The sequence below is a fragment of the Myzus persicae genome, unplaced genomic scaffold (genome assembly GCF_001856785.1).
Source record: "Myzus persicae strain clone G006 unplaced genomic scaffold, MPER_G0061.0, whole genome shotgun sequence".
Lineage (NCBI taxonomy): Eukaryota > Metazoa > Arthropoda > Insecta > Hemiptera > Aphididae > Myzus > Myzus persicae.
Window position 1 is genome coordinate 517063 of NW_019104156.1, and position 19518 is coordinate 536580.

At 30.8% G+C, this 19518-nt stretch overlaps 1 protein-coding gene across 1 annotated transcript; it reads right to left on the reverse strand.

Annotated features, from left to right (window-relative positions):
• Nucleotides 1-1453: 1453 nt before the first annotated feature.
• On the reverse strand, nt 1454-12944 carry LOC111039453 (uncharacterized protein C14orf37 homolog). Its single transcript, XM_022322983.1, has 3 exons — nt 12088-12944; nt 9999-10279; nt 1454-3134 (listed from the first exon to the last, which is right to left on the reverse strand). The coding sequence occupies exons 1-2, from the start codon at nt 12788-12790 to the stop codon at nt 10017-10019; spliced, it is 966 nt and encodes a 321-aa protein (XP_022178675.1). The 5' UTR covers nt 12791-12944; the 3' UTR covers nt 1454-3134; nt 9999-10016.
• Nucleotides 12945-19518: the final 6574 nt, after the last annotated feature.

Below are 19518 nucleotides of genomic sequence, written 5' to 3' on the forward strand. Positions count from 1 at the left end.
ATTACAAAAACTAAAATGAATCATTTGGTAAGTTTAATTATAAAATTATTTTTTTATTATACTAAAACACAATATAATATGCATCTAAAAAGTATTATGACATAAAGTTTTATATCAATATGTGTCTAACTATGCAAACATGGAAATATTAAATTGTTAAATTATCATACAACATTGGAGTGGTTAATAGGCACATCACCGATACATTGTTTAACTGTTCATAATAAACAAAATGTTATCGTTAGCCGTGCTGCCATAGAAAAATACTCCAGTTGGATACGCACTGGCCACATAATGTTGGGTCCACACTCCACACAGAGTCAGGTTTTGATTTTGTTACTGTTTTTTTCAAACAATTGAGTATTTAGATTGCCAAGTCTGTGTTGGAAAAAGTTGAGGTTATGTTTTATTTAGTTGTCCTTTCATTTGAAGACATAACCTGCTACTGCACCACTCCTACAAATTAATTAAGCCTCAATGATGGTGAACACTGAACCCTCCCTTATTGTGGTGGGACAAATACTGACCAATTATTATTGTAATTTTCTCTCACACCTTAGAATATATCTAAAATCTAAATAACTCATTTTATTCTCTTGATCTCAATTTTTTCTCAATTACCACCTATGTTTTTCCCTCAAATATCTATACCTACCTATTATCATCATAATCAAATCCAACCTTAGTTGTATACTTCATAATGGTTTAAAAATGTAACTGTGTGTTTCACATGTGATCTGTTTATTTCTGTTGATATTATTATTATTTTCATTATTTGTTTATCCATTGTTATGATCATTAAGTTTTTCTTGTTTTTTCCCCTATTTCCAAATAAAAGTTGAGATAAAGCCTAAATAATTTCTGTCGACATTTCATTAAATTAAAAAAAAATATTATCAATGACATTCAAAATTGAATATACATTTAGATGCATAATGTATTATATAAATTGAGGACATTCACAAATATTTCATACTTATATGTTACTTATATGGCCTATAACTACTTATAACTATTTTATGGTCCGATTTTATATATTGCGAAACTATCAAACAAGAAACATTTGATTGAAAAAAAATCATGCCTACATTTAATAACGAATTTCAAAATGCAAGTCATACTATCATTATTGTTTTTCTCTCCAGTCGCTGTGAGAATCAAACAATACGAGCATAACTAAAATTATTGAATACAATTCAAACTATTATTTGTATAGTTACTCTACATATTATCATATTGATATTATATCGTTCTTAATTATTTAGTGTTTAAGTACTTAAACATTTTAGGTAAATAGGTCAAAAATATATTTTGTATTTTATTTTAAATCAATATAACTACGCACTTTGATATTATGATTTTTAGATAAATATACACAAAATAAAAGTTTATTCATAAAATGATGAGTTAACAAATGTTTTTATTGTATTATTTTTGTTATAAAAATGTTAAAAATTATAGAACTATCAGGGTATTCAATACACATTGCATTGTGTAAAAGCATGTGGATGCTTTTATATAGTACCTATTGTTATTTATTCAAATACTATTTACCTATTAAGAATTTATGAAATATACTGTGATAAGTGATATATTATAACGATGATTAACTAATAGCTACATTTCACAATATCTTAAAATCTAAAATGAAAAACTATAAACGAAATCTAGGATAGAATATAATTTACATAATTTGAGCGAAATTATTTTTGTGAAACATGCGTATATTCGTTATTTTAGGTTCACATGGATAGTTTTAAAAGTTCTTAGTCAGTTTTCCTACTGTGTTTAATAATTTTCTTATCTACCTATGTTTAACCTATTCCTTAAGTATTTATTTTATAATATATATTTATAATTATAAATTCACCTATACCTTGATATCTATAATTTAATTTTTGGAATAAAGCAATTTTATATATGAATCTAAGTATTTTAGTGTTTTCAAAAACCTAACCTTCGTTACGCAGATTTAGTATTTATAGATTAGTATATTTTAGAACAAGTTATGTATATTTCTTTAAAGGTAAAAAATAGATTAATACATAATTATATAATTATATTATAACATAACATAACATTATGATTGATAAAATTATGACAATGTTCGTATTAATTCACGTCAAATAATGCAGCGGACAGTAAAATCAGATGATGTACATGATTGATACAATATTATTAACATTATTTAATTACTAAACATATAAAATATGTTACCTATATAATATTATCATTATTTACCCGAAACGGGCACAAAATATAATAATTATTACGATATCATGGCAATTGGATTCAGTCCGCGGTATTACCTATATTGACGTGCGTCAAACCACGAAGACGAGTTAATTCGAAATGTGTCATAATTTTTTCGTTTCACCCAATTCTTATAAAAATAAATAAAAGATAAATTAATTTCGACAATAATGAAAAAAATTGAACTTGATACCGTCAATAATAAATAATAATATGTTCTGATAATAATGTTATAACGTTTGTACAATATGCGTTGTTTCACGGTTAAATATTTTATATAATACTAATATTATAACTGTATATTTACACATTAACGATAATAATAATAAATAAATAAATAATATAATAATTAATTATAACAATAATATCTCGTTAAAAATAATGTGCACGTCAATCGACGTGTGGTTTGTATGTAAAATACGAACGAAGCCTGATTAATACGAAATACGAAAAGAACATTACGATAGAGGAAAAAAACAAAATTAAATCCGTATACTGCACAGCGAATACAGATCATTGATTAAGGTATAATCGGACTTGAGCAATACAAGGATAATTAATATTAAATTATAGTATGTCAACGAGTTGATAACACGATTTAAGATATACCTCTTTTTTTTTAGTAGAGCTTTAAGATATGCCTTAAATATGTTAAATCAAGGTTGATAACGACATTAATAATAATAATAAATTTTCTATTATTTAATATCAATACATTATAACGATGATTTGTTTCTCATCGTTATTTGTCGTTTTTCGTATATTTTTGTTTGAGTTGACCTTTCTTCGCGTCTTTTGTGTGTCCGCTGACGAGAGACATGAATGCCATCACCCTGCGCCCTGCACTTCTTCCATGTGACGCGTGGTTGTACACAGCAAACCTGAAAAAGTATTCATTCATCAATCATCATCATCATAGCAGGCATATGACATAATATTATATCAACACTATAATTGTATTACTTCGTCCTATATTGTAACCATAAGAAAAACGTCGTACAGTTGAGAAGACAATACCTACGAGACGCGTGTGTGCATGGAATGTTTTTTTTATTTCGTCGTTTTCCATGAATACAATAAATTATCCTTGTAATATGTTTTTGCGTCACACTTTTTAACAAAACGACAAACCACCGACGACCGTTATCAACTCGGCCGCAGTCATAGAGCATCTGAATCGTCGGAATTCTCGCGGACATGGGAACCCACTCGCCAGTCCCGTCAACCCGATTCCATATATAAGTATGTAATAATAATGATATTATATACAACGATGTCTCACATAGTACAATGTATAATAGTATAATGTTATATTATAATATAGGTACCTACTACACTCAAATTATAACTCATATTATTAGCATTGACCGTATAGTAATATAATATTATACACACACGATGAAATTCGTACGTAACGGTACGTAAACGCGTGAACAGTAAATATAATATGAATAATCAGAGACGAAAAATAAATAATAATATAAAAACTCGAAATAATTAGCTCACATCATAAAACTCGTCATAATGACTTGATAGTATTGTATTATCTACCTATATTGAGAGTATATTATAATTTTACTACGGCGGCGGTTGCGGTTATAAGCGTACCTATATCAGCTACACTGTGCCTGAGTGTAATTTCTTAACACGTCTGTTTGGATGTATACACATTATCATATTATCATAATCGATTAACGACGCACGCGGCCTCGCGAGTATAGCAAATAACAACGATAAAAATAAGATAATAATAACAACATAACTATAGCCTACTCCAGTGTTATTATACCCACGAGTCTTCATGACGGACCCCTTCCATCCCCCTGTAATAGAGTGCCGAGTGGTTATCGCACGATGTCCGAATCGAATCGTGTCGGACGAATAATATAATATACGTCGATGGTCGGATAGATGCCGTGGGTAGGGTATTCGGGCTAATTAATTTATTCCGTGACAAATAAAATTCACAACGCGTAGCCTACATTATTATAGGCTGTGAACAATATTATCGACGGCGGCGGCGGCGGCGGCGGCCTGATTTTCATCTTCTTCCTATAACAAACTTCCGCTGTTCTTCAAACCCACGCACACAACTACTATTGTTATTGTTTGTTCTATGAATATATTTTAACAACTAAAAATTAAATATTGTAAAAAGTTTGACACCATAATTTACTTGGAAGAATTTAACAAATGTATTTTTTTTAAATTTTTATTGAGTTCAAGAACTGCAACTTTGGCCATTTGCTGTTTATAGGGGTTGGAACGATTAGTTCGAACACTTGTCTGTGTATATGTGACAAGGGTTTATTGCTGATAATTCTGGATGGTCACCCATCTGGGAGTTAGCAACATTAGCCGTACCGGTGGAAAGTAAATTCAGAGCTCATAAGAAACTGAAGCACAACAGGCCACTATAGCAATTATTAATAATTATTTATAATACCTAGCTTTATTTCGACGAATTTAGGTTTCCATTTATTAATATAATATTTCGACTGCAATACAATATTACAATCGTCTTCGTTATATAACATACCTAAATTATAATTATTAAATAATAAAACAAAATAGCAACGATCCTTTAAAAAGTAGTTAAATCATTTAAAACTTTAAAAGTGACAATTTAAATTATGAAGATTTCCATCTCTGACCTCATCGTATCGTTTATCATTCATACTCATTAACGAAAATAATGAAGTAGTGAAATCGTGAAAAAATAACATTTTATTGTTGATGACTTTAGCAGACTTGTGATTCACTTCAGAGTTTGTTAAAGTTAGGATGATTGACTCACCCCAAATCTCTAGCAAATTTTTAGTACACTGTGAGATGAAATTGGTGGAATTATGTAGTATTATTATGCCGTATTATATGATGTTCGAGAGATGAACAAAAATACAAAAACCCAAATACGAAATGAAGGAATACTTATCATGTAAATTTGTTTCTTGTTTTCTGGTAAAAATCCTAGGAAAGATGAAAGATAATCGTTTTTGACTCAAAGTCATGTTGGGAATGACCTGTGAGCTACTTATGTTTTCGGGAGTTTGACCAGTGGTTTTCAACCTTTATGAAAATACAGCACACTTCATCTCATTTCATATACAAATATTAAACATTTCAAATAATGCATTTTATGTCCAGAGAAATGATACAAATAAAAAACAGGACACATTACAAAGACGATAATTGCCATAACGTCTATATTAACCATATTATGTTCGCACGGTGGACAGTATTATGATGATAAACACTTCGACGTATTTGTTAATAATAATTATTATTATTTAGCCCAATATTTCTTAAAAACCAAATTAAGCATGCCAGTGATAGTGAAATCGTTTTTGGCACGATTGTAATTTGTAAATAGCACATCGGCGTTTTCACGCCAGTTTAATAATATTCGCATTTAAATACATAGGTAACGATAACAATAAAAATATAAATATCAAACAAACAATATACTGACGAGTTTCTGAGAAAATACAATTATATATAATAGGTGAATATTATAATAATTGACAATATTTTATTTGGAGCTAATTGTTTCGCATAAACTACTTTTATTTTCGTAACGATTAGAATAAAAATAATTAACGTACCCACCTAAATAATAATTGCATATGAAATATTAAACAAATATTTTTTTAGTAAGTCACATTACATACATATTATAGTGATCTCAATATTGAAGCCGTAATAATAGTGTAAACTGAGAAATTATACTAACGATAATTAGGGTATATTTTTGCATTATGTTTTAATGATTTATGGATAATTAAGCACTTCAGTCTTGAAATAAAAGGTATTTTATAACTACAATTAACATTTAGCAATCAATTCAAATTTTAAAACATTTAGTGCTTAATAAGCAGTGTTGAACAAAATTATATGAATGAAATTCGATCTTAAATTCGATTGAGCTCGAACATAAATATCTCATCAGGTTTTTATCATTATTATTTTAATTTCTGGGCAATTAAGCTACTACTAAGTAGTACTGCGTAACTGTGAGTTATTTACGAGCTTCCATCAAATATTATAAAATATAATAATAATAATTATTAAATTATTGTCAAATTTGTTATAGTGTCATAACAGCTAATAGTTATAAAATTACTATAGGTTTCAAAATCTAATCTAGTAATGATCTTTTTTTTTCTGATAATATCACTATAATGAATAATTAATTTACTAAAACCATACATCATTTTATCCTCTATACAGGTTTCAACATTTAAAAAAATTTACAAGCTTTATAGGTACCTTTACCTTTTCTCAAGGTTGAAGGTGTATTCATTTAATGTTTATATTATATCTTGAATAATTAAAAAAAAACAAATACAATCTGTACACAAGCATTTAAACAATACAATTTACAATTGTTCGTGTTCTATAATAGTATAATAATATATTATGAACTATACTGTTGTAGTTCGTACTATAACATATATTGCCTATTATAGAATATTGTAATTAGAGCCATCAATGTACATTTTGTACTTGTCAAAATTCCCGTTCGATAGGATTTATAAAAAAAGCGTTTTTATCGTAGGTATTACCATTTTTAAAATATCCTTTTATTTGAAAATACGTTTCTATACTGATATAATTGACTGCCATATAACATTTGGAATTATAACATAATTGTTAACATATCGTGTTAAAATGGATACAATGTAAATAGAGTGAAGGAAATATGTTTTTAAATTTGATGGATGGTTTTTTTTATTTTAATGGTCTAAAAATGTCTGCGTGAATGCATATTTAATTCAGTTAATCAGATTTTTGATTTGTATACGCATACCTACTATGCATATGTAGAAACGTGAGCACATGACGTGTTGTTTCATTAAAGAGAAAACCTTACAATATAAAATAAACGTAATAGTTTTGCCGGAGTAGAGGTGTATAATAAATATTATTATAATATTATAATAATTCTCATATATACGAGTACAATGAAATGTGTATACTTATCATGCTAATATTAGATATTATAGAGTTTTGCAAAATAATAGTGTTGGCGTATGAATAGCATACAAAATATAATGTAAATCCAGGTCGTGCAAATACAACCGACGAGGTGTTAAATAGACCAGAACTAAACCAAGAGAATCAAATATTTATAAGCTGAAACGATTCTATGATTCTAATTTTTTTACTGTCGTTTTTCAATATTGAGCAGGTCCTCCAGATGATCAGAGAAATAATGTGTAAGTACAAACATGTTTTATGATCATAAAAAACATAAAAAAAATTAAATAAAAGAAAATATCGATCACCCATAAAACCTTCATGCAGTTATAAACATTAACTTAATGACTATTAGGTTTAATGACTATTATCATTGAGTATAAAATATATAGTACAATATATTATGCTCTATGCTATTATTTAATAGTAATTAATGTATATTATGAGATCTTAATACAATATTAGGAAATAATTGATACGAGATTAAATTATGAGTTCACATAATTAATTTATACTTAATATTATCATTAGCTACCAACTAGCAGGGACGGTGCGTCGATGCGAGGGTATAGTAAGTTAAAATATACACTTTTCCAAAAACGAAAAAAAACTCATTTCTATATTGGCTGCAATGACTCTTTCATTTTCCTCACATAATAGCATTTAAAATAAGAAAAAATAGAATCATAAAATATTCTGATGTAAAAAAACTACACGAACAATTTTTTTCTACGAGATAGTTACCAGAGTCCATATTAATTGAAAATTGCCCCAATTGTCTTATTCCCTTCTATACACGCAACAGCCATAAAACATATTATTATTTATTTAAATATGTTAAGCTCATAATCTTATTCATGGTTGAAAAACTATTCCTTAAATATGAATCATAGGTGTTAGACAAATCAAAATTAGGTACCTTATTGCAACATATTATATGTTAATTTTGAATATGACTTTATTTGATTTGTTTCCACTAACTTAACATACACATTAAATAGGTATATTTACTGCGATACATTATTCTAAAAATACCTAGCTGCTTATTTCATTAACTTATAATAATATGATACATGATGCATAATAGTTTAAAAAGTACACATGTTTTATAATGTCGGTGATGCCATAGTAAAATTTGAGTATGAAGTACTTGAATAAATAATAAAATGGTACGCATTGAAAGAATCGGATTGTAACAAAATTTGACACGGTGCTGCAAGCAGCAAACCCATATTAAGAATTAAATGCATGTAAATATAATAATATGTGATTTCGCGAGGCATTAATGCGCGAAATTTAGTGTTGAATGTTTTATTTTGTAGCACGTGTTTGAGTTACACATGCAATTATCCTTTCAAATTAAATTACCCAGACCTAAATTCCAAAAAAAAAAAAATGTATTCCTTTAGAGACCAACTAATATCATGTAAATCTAGAAACTGTAGGTACATAATAATATGTATCATCATTGAAATATGTTTTAAGTACACTGATAGTATTGAAACATTAGAAAACCATTATTTTTAGTCGACCAATAATTTAGTAATAAATTAATATTAAAATAAAACAAATTTTAACTCTAGTGTCATTGGTATAAAATTATTGACAAATCTATTACATATTAATTCGATTGAATCAATTTCATTAGCTATTCACTAATACAAGATTAATACTAGAACTTATTTCCTGATTATTATGATCAAAATTAAATATATAAATAAGCACTTCTTTATTTATTTTTGCTATTTACAGTATATTATATTTTTTTACTGAATAATATAGGTAGCTTTTAATGTGTGCGGTTGACCAATCGAAACTATTTCATAACTCAATTTTGAACTTCTGTTTTAAATTTGTTGTATCATTAAAGTTTAACCGTTGGTTTGTGTTAATTTAATTTTTTGAACACATACACACAAAATATTATAAGATTTATTTCATAACTAAATTATTAATTTGTATTATTATATTATTATTTCAATTGTTTATTTTAGAATAATCAATGTAATATAAATATATAATATTAGCTTTTGGAAGTACACAATTGTATAAAATATGTTGGCGCCAATTTGTTAATTCTTTATTTGTTCATTTCAATTATGGTACAATATATACAAAATTAAGTTTGGAAAGTCATTTTCATAATTGATATGGTATTTATTTTAACAATGTCCCCTAAAAATATCTATCAAATTAGTATAATAATAACACATATTTTACACAATAATTTTCGCATTCATTTTCGGTTATTTATTTAGATATATGAGAATAATATTTTAGAAGTGTGGAAATTATTTATATTTATTCAAAGAAATGATTTTTTTTCAGTATGAATCTATAATGACATGCATTCTTTAACATATCAAATGTACCATATTAACATTGCTTTATTATTTTATTTGTTTGAATAAATTATTTATTCACCTATTTATTTTTCATGATGTATTTATATTTAATTATGCAAAATATATGATTCGGAATTCGTAATTATTTAATAACACAAATGCCTACGAAATAATGTCATCTAGTGGTAAGTAGAACTAATGGGTTTATTAAAAGTAATAGTTTTCTAATGTTTTATATACTTGTACAAGACCATATTATGGCTTACTGAATAAATCATCATTAATTCTAATTTTTTTTTGTGTTCAATAAATGGATGACGAATTCTGTTAACGTATACCTCGTGTATATATACAAATTGTAGAATAATAATTACAAAATATTTAGTGCGTATATAGCTCGCATAATAATATTATAAATACCATTTGATCGGAGAACCATCAGTGGTGTCCCTTGAGACCCAGGCCGACCGCAAACAACGCGAAAAAGAACCCAGCAAAACCAGTGGTGGCCACGATCAGCACCAGTCCACCCAACATAAGTGGCACAAGCGTGAAGAACTTGAGTTTGTACGCCAACAGTAGCGGCAACATGAACTTCTTCAATTTCTTGAAGTCCTTCACCTTGAACGGCTTGTGCTTTTTGCCCTTCTTTTTCCGCCTGCGTTTCTTTTTAACGATCGCCGGCTTCTCTTCCCCGTAACCTGCGCAAAACCACAACAGTAATAAAAAAAAAGGCACACAATTTCCAATAATAGTAATAGCATCCCGATGCAATGATGGCTGCCAAAATATGAAAACTGTGCTGGGTTTTAAATAATTTTGCGGAGAACGGCGGCAGTATAAAACCACGTATACCCACGTGTATCTCTGGCCGCCATCCACCCTGATGTTTAGGAGATGACTAGGACGAAGAATACTAATTATATACCCAACAATTACGATCCACACTCACGTATGTATATTGTGTACTTATTTTCATATCGTCGACGTCCGATGTGATCGCTAATACAATTTTGATTCATAAACAGACCGAAAATAAAACACCTGGCCTATATTGTATACACACATATACATTATATTATATGTAGGTAGCTAGAAATGTATAAATGCATAAAGTCGTATTATAAACGTGGTGTTAATGTTCTTCAAGCGATCTATGCCCATCGCGGTATTATTCTACCACCTGCAGCACGAATGATGGCCGTAATTATTCGTCGCTTACGATGGCATTTTATTTATTTTTCTAATATTCACTAGCCGCCAACATGCAGCGTCATTGTAACGACGTCTCTCAGAAATCTAGTAAAACACTTTAATATAGTCGTATACCTACATCGTGTATTATATAGGGTATACCTACTCTAAATAAAAACGTTTGAATTCGCTTTGCGCCGCGCATTATGGAAGATGATTTTAGAAAGTAGACTTACAAGTCGATTTATCATCCGTTTATTGGGCTATAATGTTACAGATGAGCACATCACTGTGTACGTATCGCAATAATATTATAACATTGCCGCCGCTGAAATGTCGACCGACGTATGCAGCAGTCTATAATTTATCATATCCTTATACCATGTTCCGTCACAAGCACAACCTAGTCCACAGGTAACGTGTCAAACGAAAAGTCAAACTGTATTATTAAAAAAAATACTATATGGCCCCATCAGGAGTGACGCATATTATAATGTAGTTTTAAATGATTGTTTTTTTTTTTTTTAAACTCTCTCGCATACATTTTTGATCCCACACTCTGACGTTGTTGCTGACCATCGCATGGTAATTTGTAGTTCTTAAGGGATGGAGCACCCTCGACATTATAACCGCAGTATCAATACGTCTGCACGTTCGATAGTGGTCAACGTTTAACGATTTTCAGACCGGACTAGGCAATCAACCGCGGGTAATAACAGGTATTCCGGAAATACACTATTGCATCGATACGCGTTTTGTCTCCATATAAAATAATCATATAAATATGTTAAACCAATATAATAAGCCACCACCAAATGAACCATAATATTATAGTAAACACACGGGCTTATCGAATCAGCACCGTGTCCAAGGTCGAAACCACAACTCGATATCGTGCAGTTAACGATCAGCGTACACATTTAATGGGTATAATATTGTTTTCTTTTAGCGACAATTGCAATAATGACGACTTCAATGGATTTCAAGCCGAGTTATTGAAAGTAAATACCGTCCAACGTTTTTTCGCATCAGATGCAATTTGTCGGATGAACGCCCCCCGATCAAGTCATCCGTAACGTCGTAGACTCTGAATCGTTTTTTGTGCATAAAATATAATAACTTTATGTCTATATTTTGGTAAATATACGACGATAACACCGTCGTCAGACATATCAAATGTCTATGGGTCCTCGGGTTTCAAGAAAGTAAGTGTAGACGACTATTCGGATGGATCCATTCTCACTTCAGACCCACCTGCAGCCCGACCCAACTACGTGTACAATTAAACCTATCTGCAGACGCGTTTTATACTCACCGTCGGAAGAGTCTATGTGTTGGACCTCGACGATCTCTTCGATCTCTTCCTCCTCACCCTTGTCCTCGTGATCTTCGTCGTCGTCCACGTCGTATTCGTCTTCGTCGTCGTCATCGTCATCGTCGTCGTCGTCATCGTCGTCCTCGTACTGTCTGACCCGTTTGGAGGTCACCTCCTCCGTACCGACGGTCGGTCGGGCGGTGGACAGGCGGGGTGGTGGGAAGGTGATTGTGATCACCGGCTTGGTGGTGCTCATCGTCGGCTGATACCTGTACGGTATGTCTCGGCGGACCTCTTGAGTGCTGGTGGCCACCACGGACTTGGCAGTGGTCGCGGCCGTAGACTTTACCGGCGGGTGTGACGACGGCAGCCGAGATGGTGGGTGTGTGACGGATATCTGCGTCCACGACTTGCCCAGGGCTGTGGGCGCAATGGCCGTCGACGCCAAGGGCGGGCCGACACCGGGGGACGGGGGGTCAGGGGCCCTCATGATTATGCCCGACGTCTCGGTGGTGTGCGGCGTCGACTGGCCGGCCACGTGCTTCTGGACGACCAGCCCAAATTTGGACCAGACGCCCGTGGCCGTGGCGTCCGCCTCGGGTCGGACGGCCGCGGATCCACCGTCGAGCGTCGGCTGAACCCGGTCGGCGACGGTCAGCAGCAGCGCCAGTACCAGCACGAGCGGCGACATCGCAGCGGTCATTGTTGCGAGCGGTGGGTTACGGCCGTTGGTGTCGCCGAGGCGTTTCGGACGACATGCTGGCGGTATTGGCGGTGGCGTATTTGTGCGCGGGAAACGGACGAGAACGAATCGTCGGGCGGCGGTGATGCACAGCAAGATCGTTCCGACACCGGACTGGCCGACGTCTTCGGCGCAGCCCGCCGACGTCGGAAAATCGCTTTTCCCCCTCCCCATCAACGACGGTATCCCTCCACAAACACGAAGATGGCCATTGCCGCCGTCGTTTTGCCGGTCCAACGGTTTATTGTGCCTCGATTGTTAGCGCCGCGACGAGAAGACAAACACCACACGCTCTACGCCACCGCCGCCGCCACCACTGTCGTCGTTATAAACGATAATAACAATAATAATAATATATCTACTCTTCCCCAACGACGATGGTAATAGTATGTGACCGTATTTTACCCGTGTCGTACCCGCGATAAAAATATCTGTGTCCGTATAATAATATATTATGTACAATACCAATACCTGGGTATACGTACGTCCTATACCTATATACACACACATTATTGTTTGCAGCGCGAAACCGACCGATCGGTGTTAATAGCTATTTTCACGGTGAGCTCCACACTCACACGCAATGTGTTTATTATTATTAGCATCATCATCATCATCACCGTCATTACCGACGACAGTTCCACGCTATGATAATACGGTGGACCGATCCAATTAAAAAAAAAAAAAAAAACGTCCAAACGAATGTAAAACCGACAATAATTATTATTACCACACAAATACAATATTAATATTATTATTATTATTATTATTATTATAGTTGTAGGTTCAATATTTCTTTTCTGATATTTTTATTTGGGTCGAATCGATCGTTACGATTTTCATATTGTTCTCGTCCAACGATCTATTTTCTGTGTAACGCCGACGGCTGTCTTATGAGAATTTTAATTGTCCAGGTGCCGTGTCGTCATCGTCAGTGGAGGCACGCACATAGTGTCTATAGTCTATAAAGTATACGTGTTGTACCTATATCTATATTAGATCTTCTCGTCGAGACTGTCTCGATCTCTTCAATAAAAAATAATAATATAATATAATTACTTCCTTCACTCCGATATAGTAATGAAGGTGTAAAGAACAACAGGGAAAACCGTTACGTTTGGGACTGTAGTTTCATTTTACACACTCGCACCGCGCATAGGGCAATTTCAAAAATGTACACTTGAATAAGTCATAAGGCCTGGAGCCTTTATGTTATAAACAACCTTTTCAAGTCCAAACTCTTGACGTCGAGAAAAACCAAAAAAAAAAACTCCTCATAATAAGCTACATCTGAATTGTGTTGAAATATACGTGTACCACATAATCAACGACGAAGGCGAGAGGGGATGAGGAAAAATTACGTTTATTTAAAATGAAAGTGCTTAGGAAAATATATTGTTAGACAATATAGAGCAGAAATGATAATTAAGGACTAATGGGACCACTATACCAGCTATATAAAAGAGAAAATGTGGTTCGATTCATTAGAGTATTAGACGGACAAGGATATGATGGCCTGGTCGTGTATGGCAGACCCTGATGATAGATGCACTTGTAAATATTATGAGGGGGAAACCCCAAGATGGCGAAGAAGATGAATAGACAGGGTCAGGAAACTATTATAAGGAGTTGGAACAGGCATATGATAGAAAACGGTGGAAACTGGGAGGTAATATTTTTGATGACCAAGAGTCTAATGGATCGTAAAGTTAACCTATCACTATGATTTCATTCGGGACACTAAGCCACGTCCTATTTCGTATATTCGCCGCTGTTAGGACTACACTTACGCTTTTGGGTAATGTATTTTAATAACCGTAATATGATACGTGTACAAAGAAAATAGATATTTATATTAGTTCTAGGTAATGTTTTTTTCAAAACGAAACATAATATTATATAAATATACTATTATGTAGGTACAATTATCATCCGACGAAAGAGTTGTTTTTCACAAATTATTTATCACGGATCGTTAACATATTTCACACAGACAATTTAAAACTAAAAGTAAATACTTGACCAGATGTAATGGAGCATTTTAGTCACACGAAAGTAAGAAACAAACTGAATTACTCCAGTATTTAATCGATGTAAAAAATAAATAAAACCTAATGTTACAGTTTCTTGCAGTTTATTAAAATTTTTCATATCTGCTGGGTTTTTATAACAAAGACGTCGTAATAAACCCGTAATGATTACGAATGTTTAATTGTGTGTGCTTACGTTATATTCTACTTTGGTTACATTCAATGGCAGAACGATTATTATACAATGTGCAACACTATACCTGCATGTTAATAGTAATATAAGTATACTGTTATAAAAAATATGTAAGCAATTAAGTAAGAAAGAAAAAAATATTGCAGTTCCTTTTTCGTATAAAAAGTTGAATGCACTGAGAGACAATAAAAATGAGCATTCTTTTATTCTATAATATTACTATCATTTAAATATTCAAATAATATTAACATTGTAAATAATAATTACAATGTAATCCAACTTACATTATGTGTCTGGTAATGACTATTTATGAATATTAAACATATATAATGTTTGAAACATTTTCTGTCACCTAAAATTAATAAATGTTGAAAAAATAGTATCTGTAATAAAGCTTATAGAGTCTTGAAAAATCAAATTGAAAATGAATATCAAATTAATTATTAATGTATTCATAGTTTATAGAATGTTATAGAAGATTAATTGTTTTCAAAATAATTTTGAGTTGTTAGGTACTTAGTATGTATTTACTATTTTGCTTATCACCGACCACTATTAAATATTTAGGTGATGAAATATATTTAAACTGATAATGGTAAACATTTAGACTAAAAAAAAAAAAATGGAATATTATATAATGATGCTACGAAGAAGTAATTACGTATTGTGAATTATTTCAGAACTTTTAAAATAATGCATAGTTCCTAAAGAACCTAATCTAAATAACTTATTTGGGCTAAACTCAAATGCTCTCTCTTAAATTGAAAAATTGTATATATAAAACAGACAAGGCACAGTTTATTTAAATTTGGAAACAACAACAACAATTTAAAGTTTCAAAACATAAAAAAATATGATAATTATAAACTGAAAAAAAAGTAATAGTTAGAAAATACTATATTTGGTCAAATAACCTTTATATTTCAAATTGCTATTTACGTTTTTGTTTAATTTGCTACGTACAATTATTTTGTTTTGTATTTGAAACCCGTAAATACAACAATAATTACACATGTCTGAAATGTATTCATAATTATTGCATCTGGTCCTTATTCTAAGTGTTCAAAATATGTGTAATGAAATGGTATATGAAAATAATTAGGCACATATTATTATATAATAGCATTGACATGTTAAAATAATTCCACTCGATTTGATCTATGATAATTTGAATGTAGGTACCTATAATATTCACGTTTGATATTAATTTTATATCAACTATGCTATAGTATATGTATTACCTATATAGTCTATAATCATTAAAGTCACACATTTCGACAAGAATTTCAATTTTAAAATATTTTCAATAAATCGTTTATGGAATTTTAAAATCGATCAATTTATAACCGGTGGTATGAATCACGTACTTGTATGATACATTTTGATGAATAATATATACATACATATATTAACATTCCGTTAGTATAATGAAATAACGTCCATCTAATGCATATTTGGATGGAAAAAATGTTCGAAATTCTCTGATCTGATCGAAACTCAAGAACGGGCACACTATTAGGTATGCATTTGACAAGCGGAGAAGAAAAGAAGCCGATAAAAATAATAACAATAATATAAATAACATAATAATGTCACAGCTCGGCGTTTGTACCGAGCAAAAATATTCTTATTTATGTATTATATCATTATTTATTGATGGAAACTGTGTCCTGCGTATGTGTCACCTATGCGAATACTGACGACATATTATAATACAATAATATTATATTGTACGTTAACGGTTAATGTAATTTATCCAACCCAAATATAATAATATTATTATGAAGAAAACCAGAAACCGTAACGTTTTTATATTGTATATCATAATATTGTACATAAAAGTTTGTATAGAAAATAATGTTTATACTGCTTGTATTATTATTATTACTATTAATATCGAGGTATTAGATAGTATTGTAATTTTCGATACACTGAAAATATGACAAAAAATTAAACCACAATAACCCAGTCAATCTTAATTTATCTTATATTTATTCGCTTACGTAAACACATATTTTATATAGAATCTTATAAATATTCTTACTTTTATTTTTTCAGTATTTAGGGATTCATTAAATATTGTACACATATATTTTAATAAAAAAACATTTTTTTTTTCAGATTAATTCACATTCATAAAATTATACCTATATAGTATATGGCTATACAAGGTAAATTGTTATGTATGCAAAAGCCCCGTTTTTTCTTTTAATAAGATATATTTTATTCAAATTCTGATTTTTGGAATTTTTAAGTATAGCTCAAGAACATATTTTCAATTTCTTGAGATTTTTTTCAAATGAGAACATCTCTTTTTTACTGCAAATGATTTAACAAATGATTTTCTTGACAATTTTGATGTACCTATCTAAATCAAAATCCTAATGCGCAGTCTCTGAGTTACTAAAATGTTTATGCTGAGGATATTGATCTTAAAAAGTGGTTTTAATAAAATATAAACTATGTATAATTTTAGATGAAGTATTTATTACACTTGGACCATTCTTACAAATTATTCATATTGAAAGATTAATATAGTAATTTCCAAATCATCTAAGCCTCTGAAAAACAAAAGTTTGTATTGTCATCACAGAACTGCAAAAAATCTCAAATATTAAAAATTTGGTCTTCGAGAGTATTTGAAAATTCCAAACATTTTAATTTACGCATAATAATTCAAACATAAAAATAAAGTGAGCGTGTTTGAAAAATAACATTGCATACCTTGCCTATGGTAATTTATTTAACAAACAGTACAAACGCCGCATAGACCATTCTACACATGGAATAGAAATCAAAACTAGACGTCTAGCCGTCTGTCTAGGACACCGTCCTAGCTGTCCTATTAATGCGGTTGGCAAAGATATTATTTTTTATGAAGCTTTATTCATTATCACATCGGCTACCGATATTTTATAATCATAGTTTATTCGAATCTGTATTGCTATGACCAACGTCATCATTGCGGTTAAATGTGGATTACGCTTTCTATCCGACCTACGTGTGGACTGAAACCGACCCAAGAAAAATATTTAACTACATATTCACATATTTTATATGATAATATTATATAGGTAGATCCAAGCAATTACCCACAATTTGTCAATTTTGTCTTTGTGCGCAATATTGGACAATTTATTGTTTTGTGACATATTTTCATAGAATATTTACCTTATGATTCCATTCATGTATAGGTAGGTACATTACTTTCACACTGCGCTTTTCTTGCTCGACGTTAATCCGTTTATAATATATATTTCATCTATTGAAAAATAAATGAGATTTGTGCAAGTAACGATTATAATTTAATACTGTACAGGTTAGTGTAGATTGTGTATACTGGTATACAATATAATATAAAATGTATAAAATATTATTTTATTAAATGTGTAAACAACCTACGTATCACATTTCAGCAGATGTAGGTATTTATGAATATCTGTTTTGAAAGTAGAGCGAACAAAAAGAAAATAATATATATCACCAAATAATAGCACAAAAATAATTTAATTAGAGTTTTTTCTTCTTTTTTTTCTCAAACTTTATTTTGACGGACAGTGAATGTCCCATGACTTGACAAATTACTAGACAGAGTGATATACTATCTGTACGGTATTGTTTTCGTTACTCATTCTTCACCCAACGGCTCTCTTCACAATCATAAATAACAATGAAGCGTTAAGCAATTTGTTGTAATAAACAATATGAGTATAATATCTGTCAAACGAAAATAGCATTTAATGTCTTATAATTTCCCGAGTACCAGTTTGCACAAACGTTTGTTAAACCAATCAGATCATTTAAACCGAACTTAATAATCTCACTGCAATATTTTAAGCTGAGGGAGTCCGTTAAAATCTTGAACATTTGAGAATTTGTTGAACTCAGGAAATATAAAGCTATATAGAAACATGGTAAGGAATTCACATCATGTTAGGCATAAGAATTTCTGTTTTTGACTTAATATACATTACTTTTACAATTAATATATTGATATATCAGCTAGGGTGAATTGCATATCAAAAATAAATTTTGTATTATTTAAAAAGTAAAATTATATGATAAAATATTTGATACAGCATTATTGTATTTTATTTATGCGTGATGATTAACATTAATAATTAGAAAACTGATCACAAATGTATTATAGTCGAGTAAATGGAATGTGTACCATCGAGTTACACGAAAGTGTTCACAAATAAATAATCGAAGGACTAATTCTTATAAATCCATAAATTAATTGTTTGTTAATTATCCGTATTAAAATTTTTTTATAATGCACATGGTTAGGTTAGTATGGTATAAACATACAGTTTATGATCATCGATGATCGGTAATATCATTTACATTTTGTTTGATTCTACACGCCCTACTCATAAAGTCAACTAGACTTACTACTATAATATAAATTGATCTAAATTGAAAATATTTCATGTTTCGTTTGTTTGAACATATGTTTTGAAAAA

Bases quoted from the DNA above. Each gene is read 5' to 3' on its own strand.
- LOC111039453 (XM_022322983.1), bottom strand. From the start codon at position 12,790: ATGACCGCTGCGATGTCGCCGCTCGTGCTGGTACTGGCGCTGCTGCTG. The intron at 10,280-12,087 runs GTGAGTATAAAA...GGTTTTGCGCAG, and splicing joins ACACATAGACTCTTCCGACG to GTTACGGGGAAGAGAAGCCG.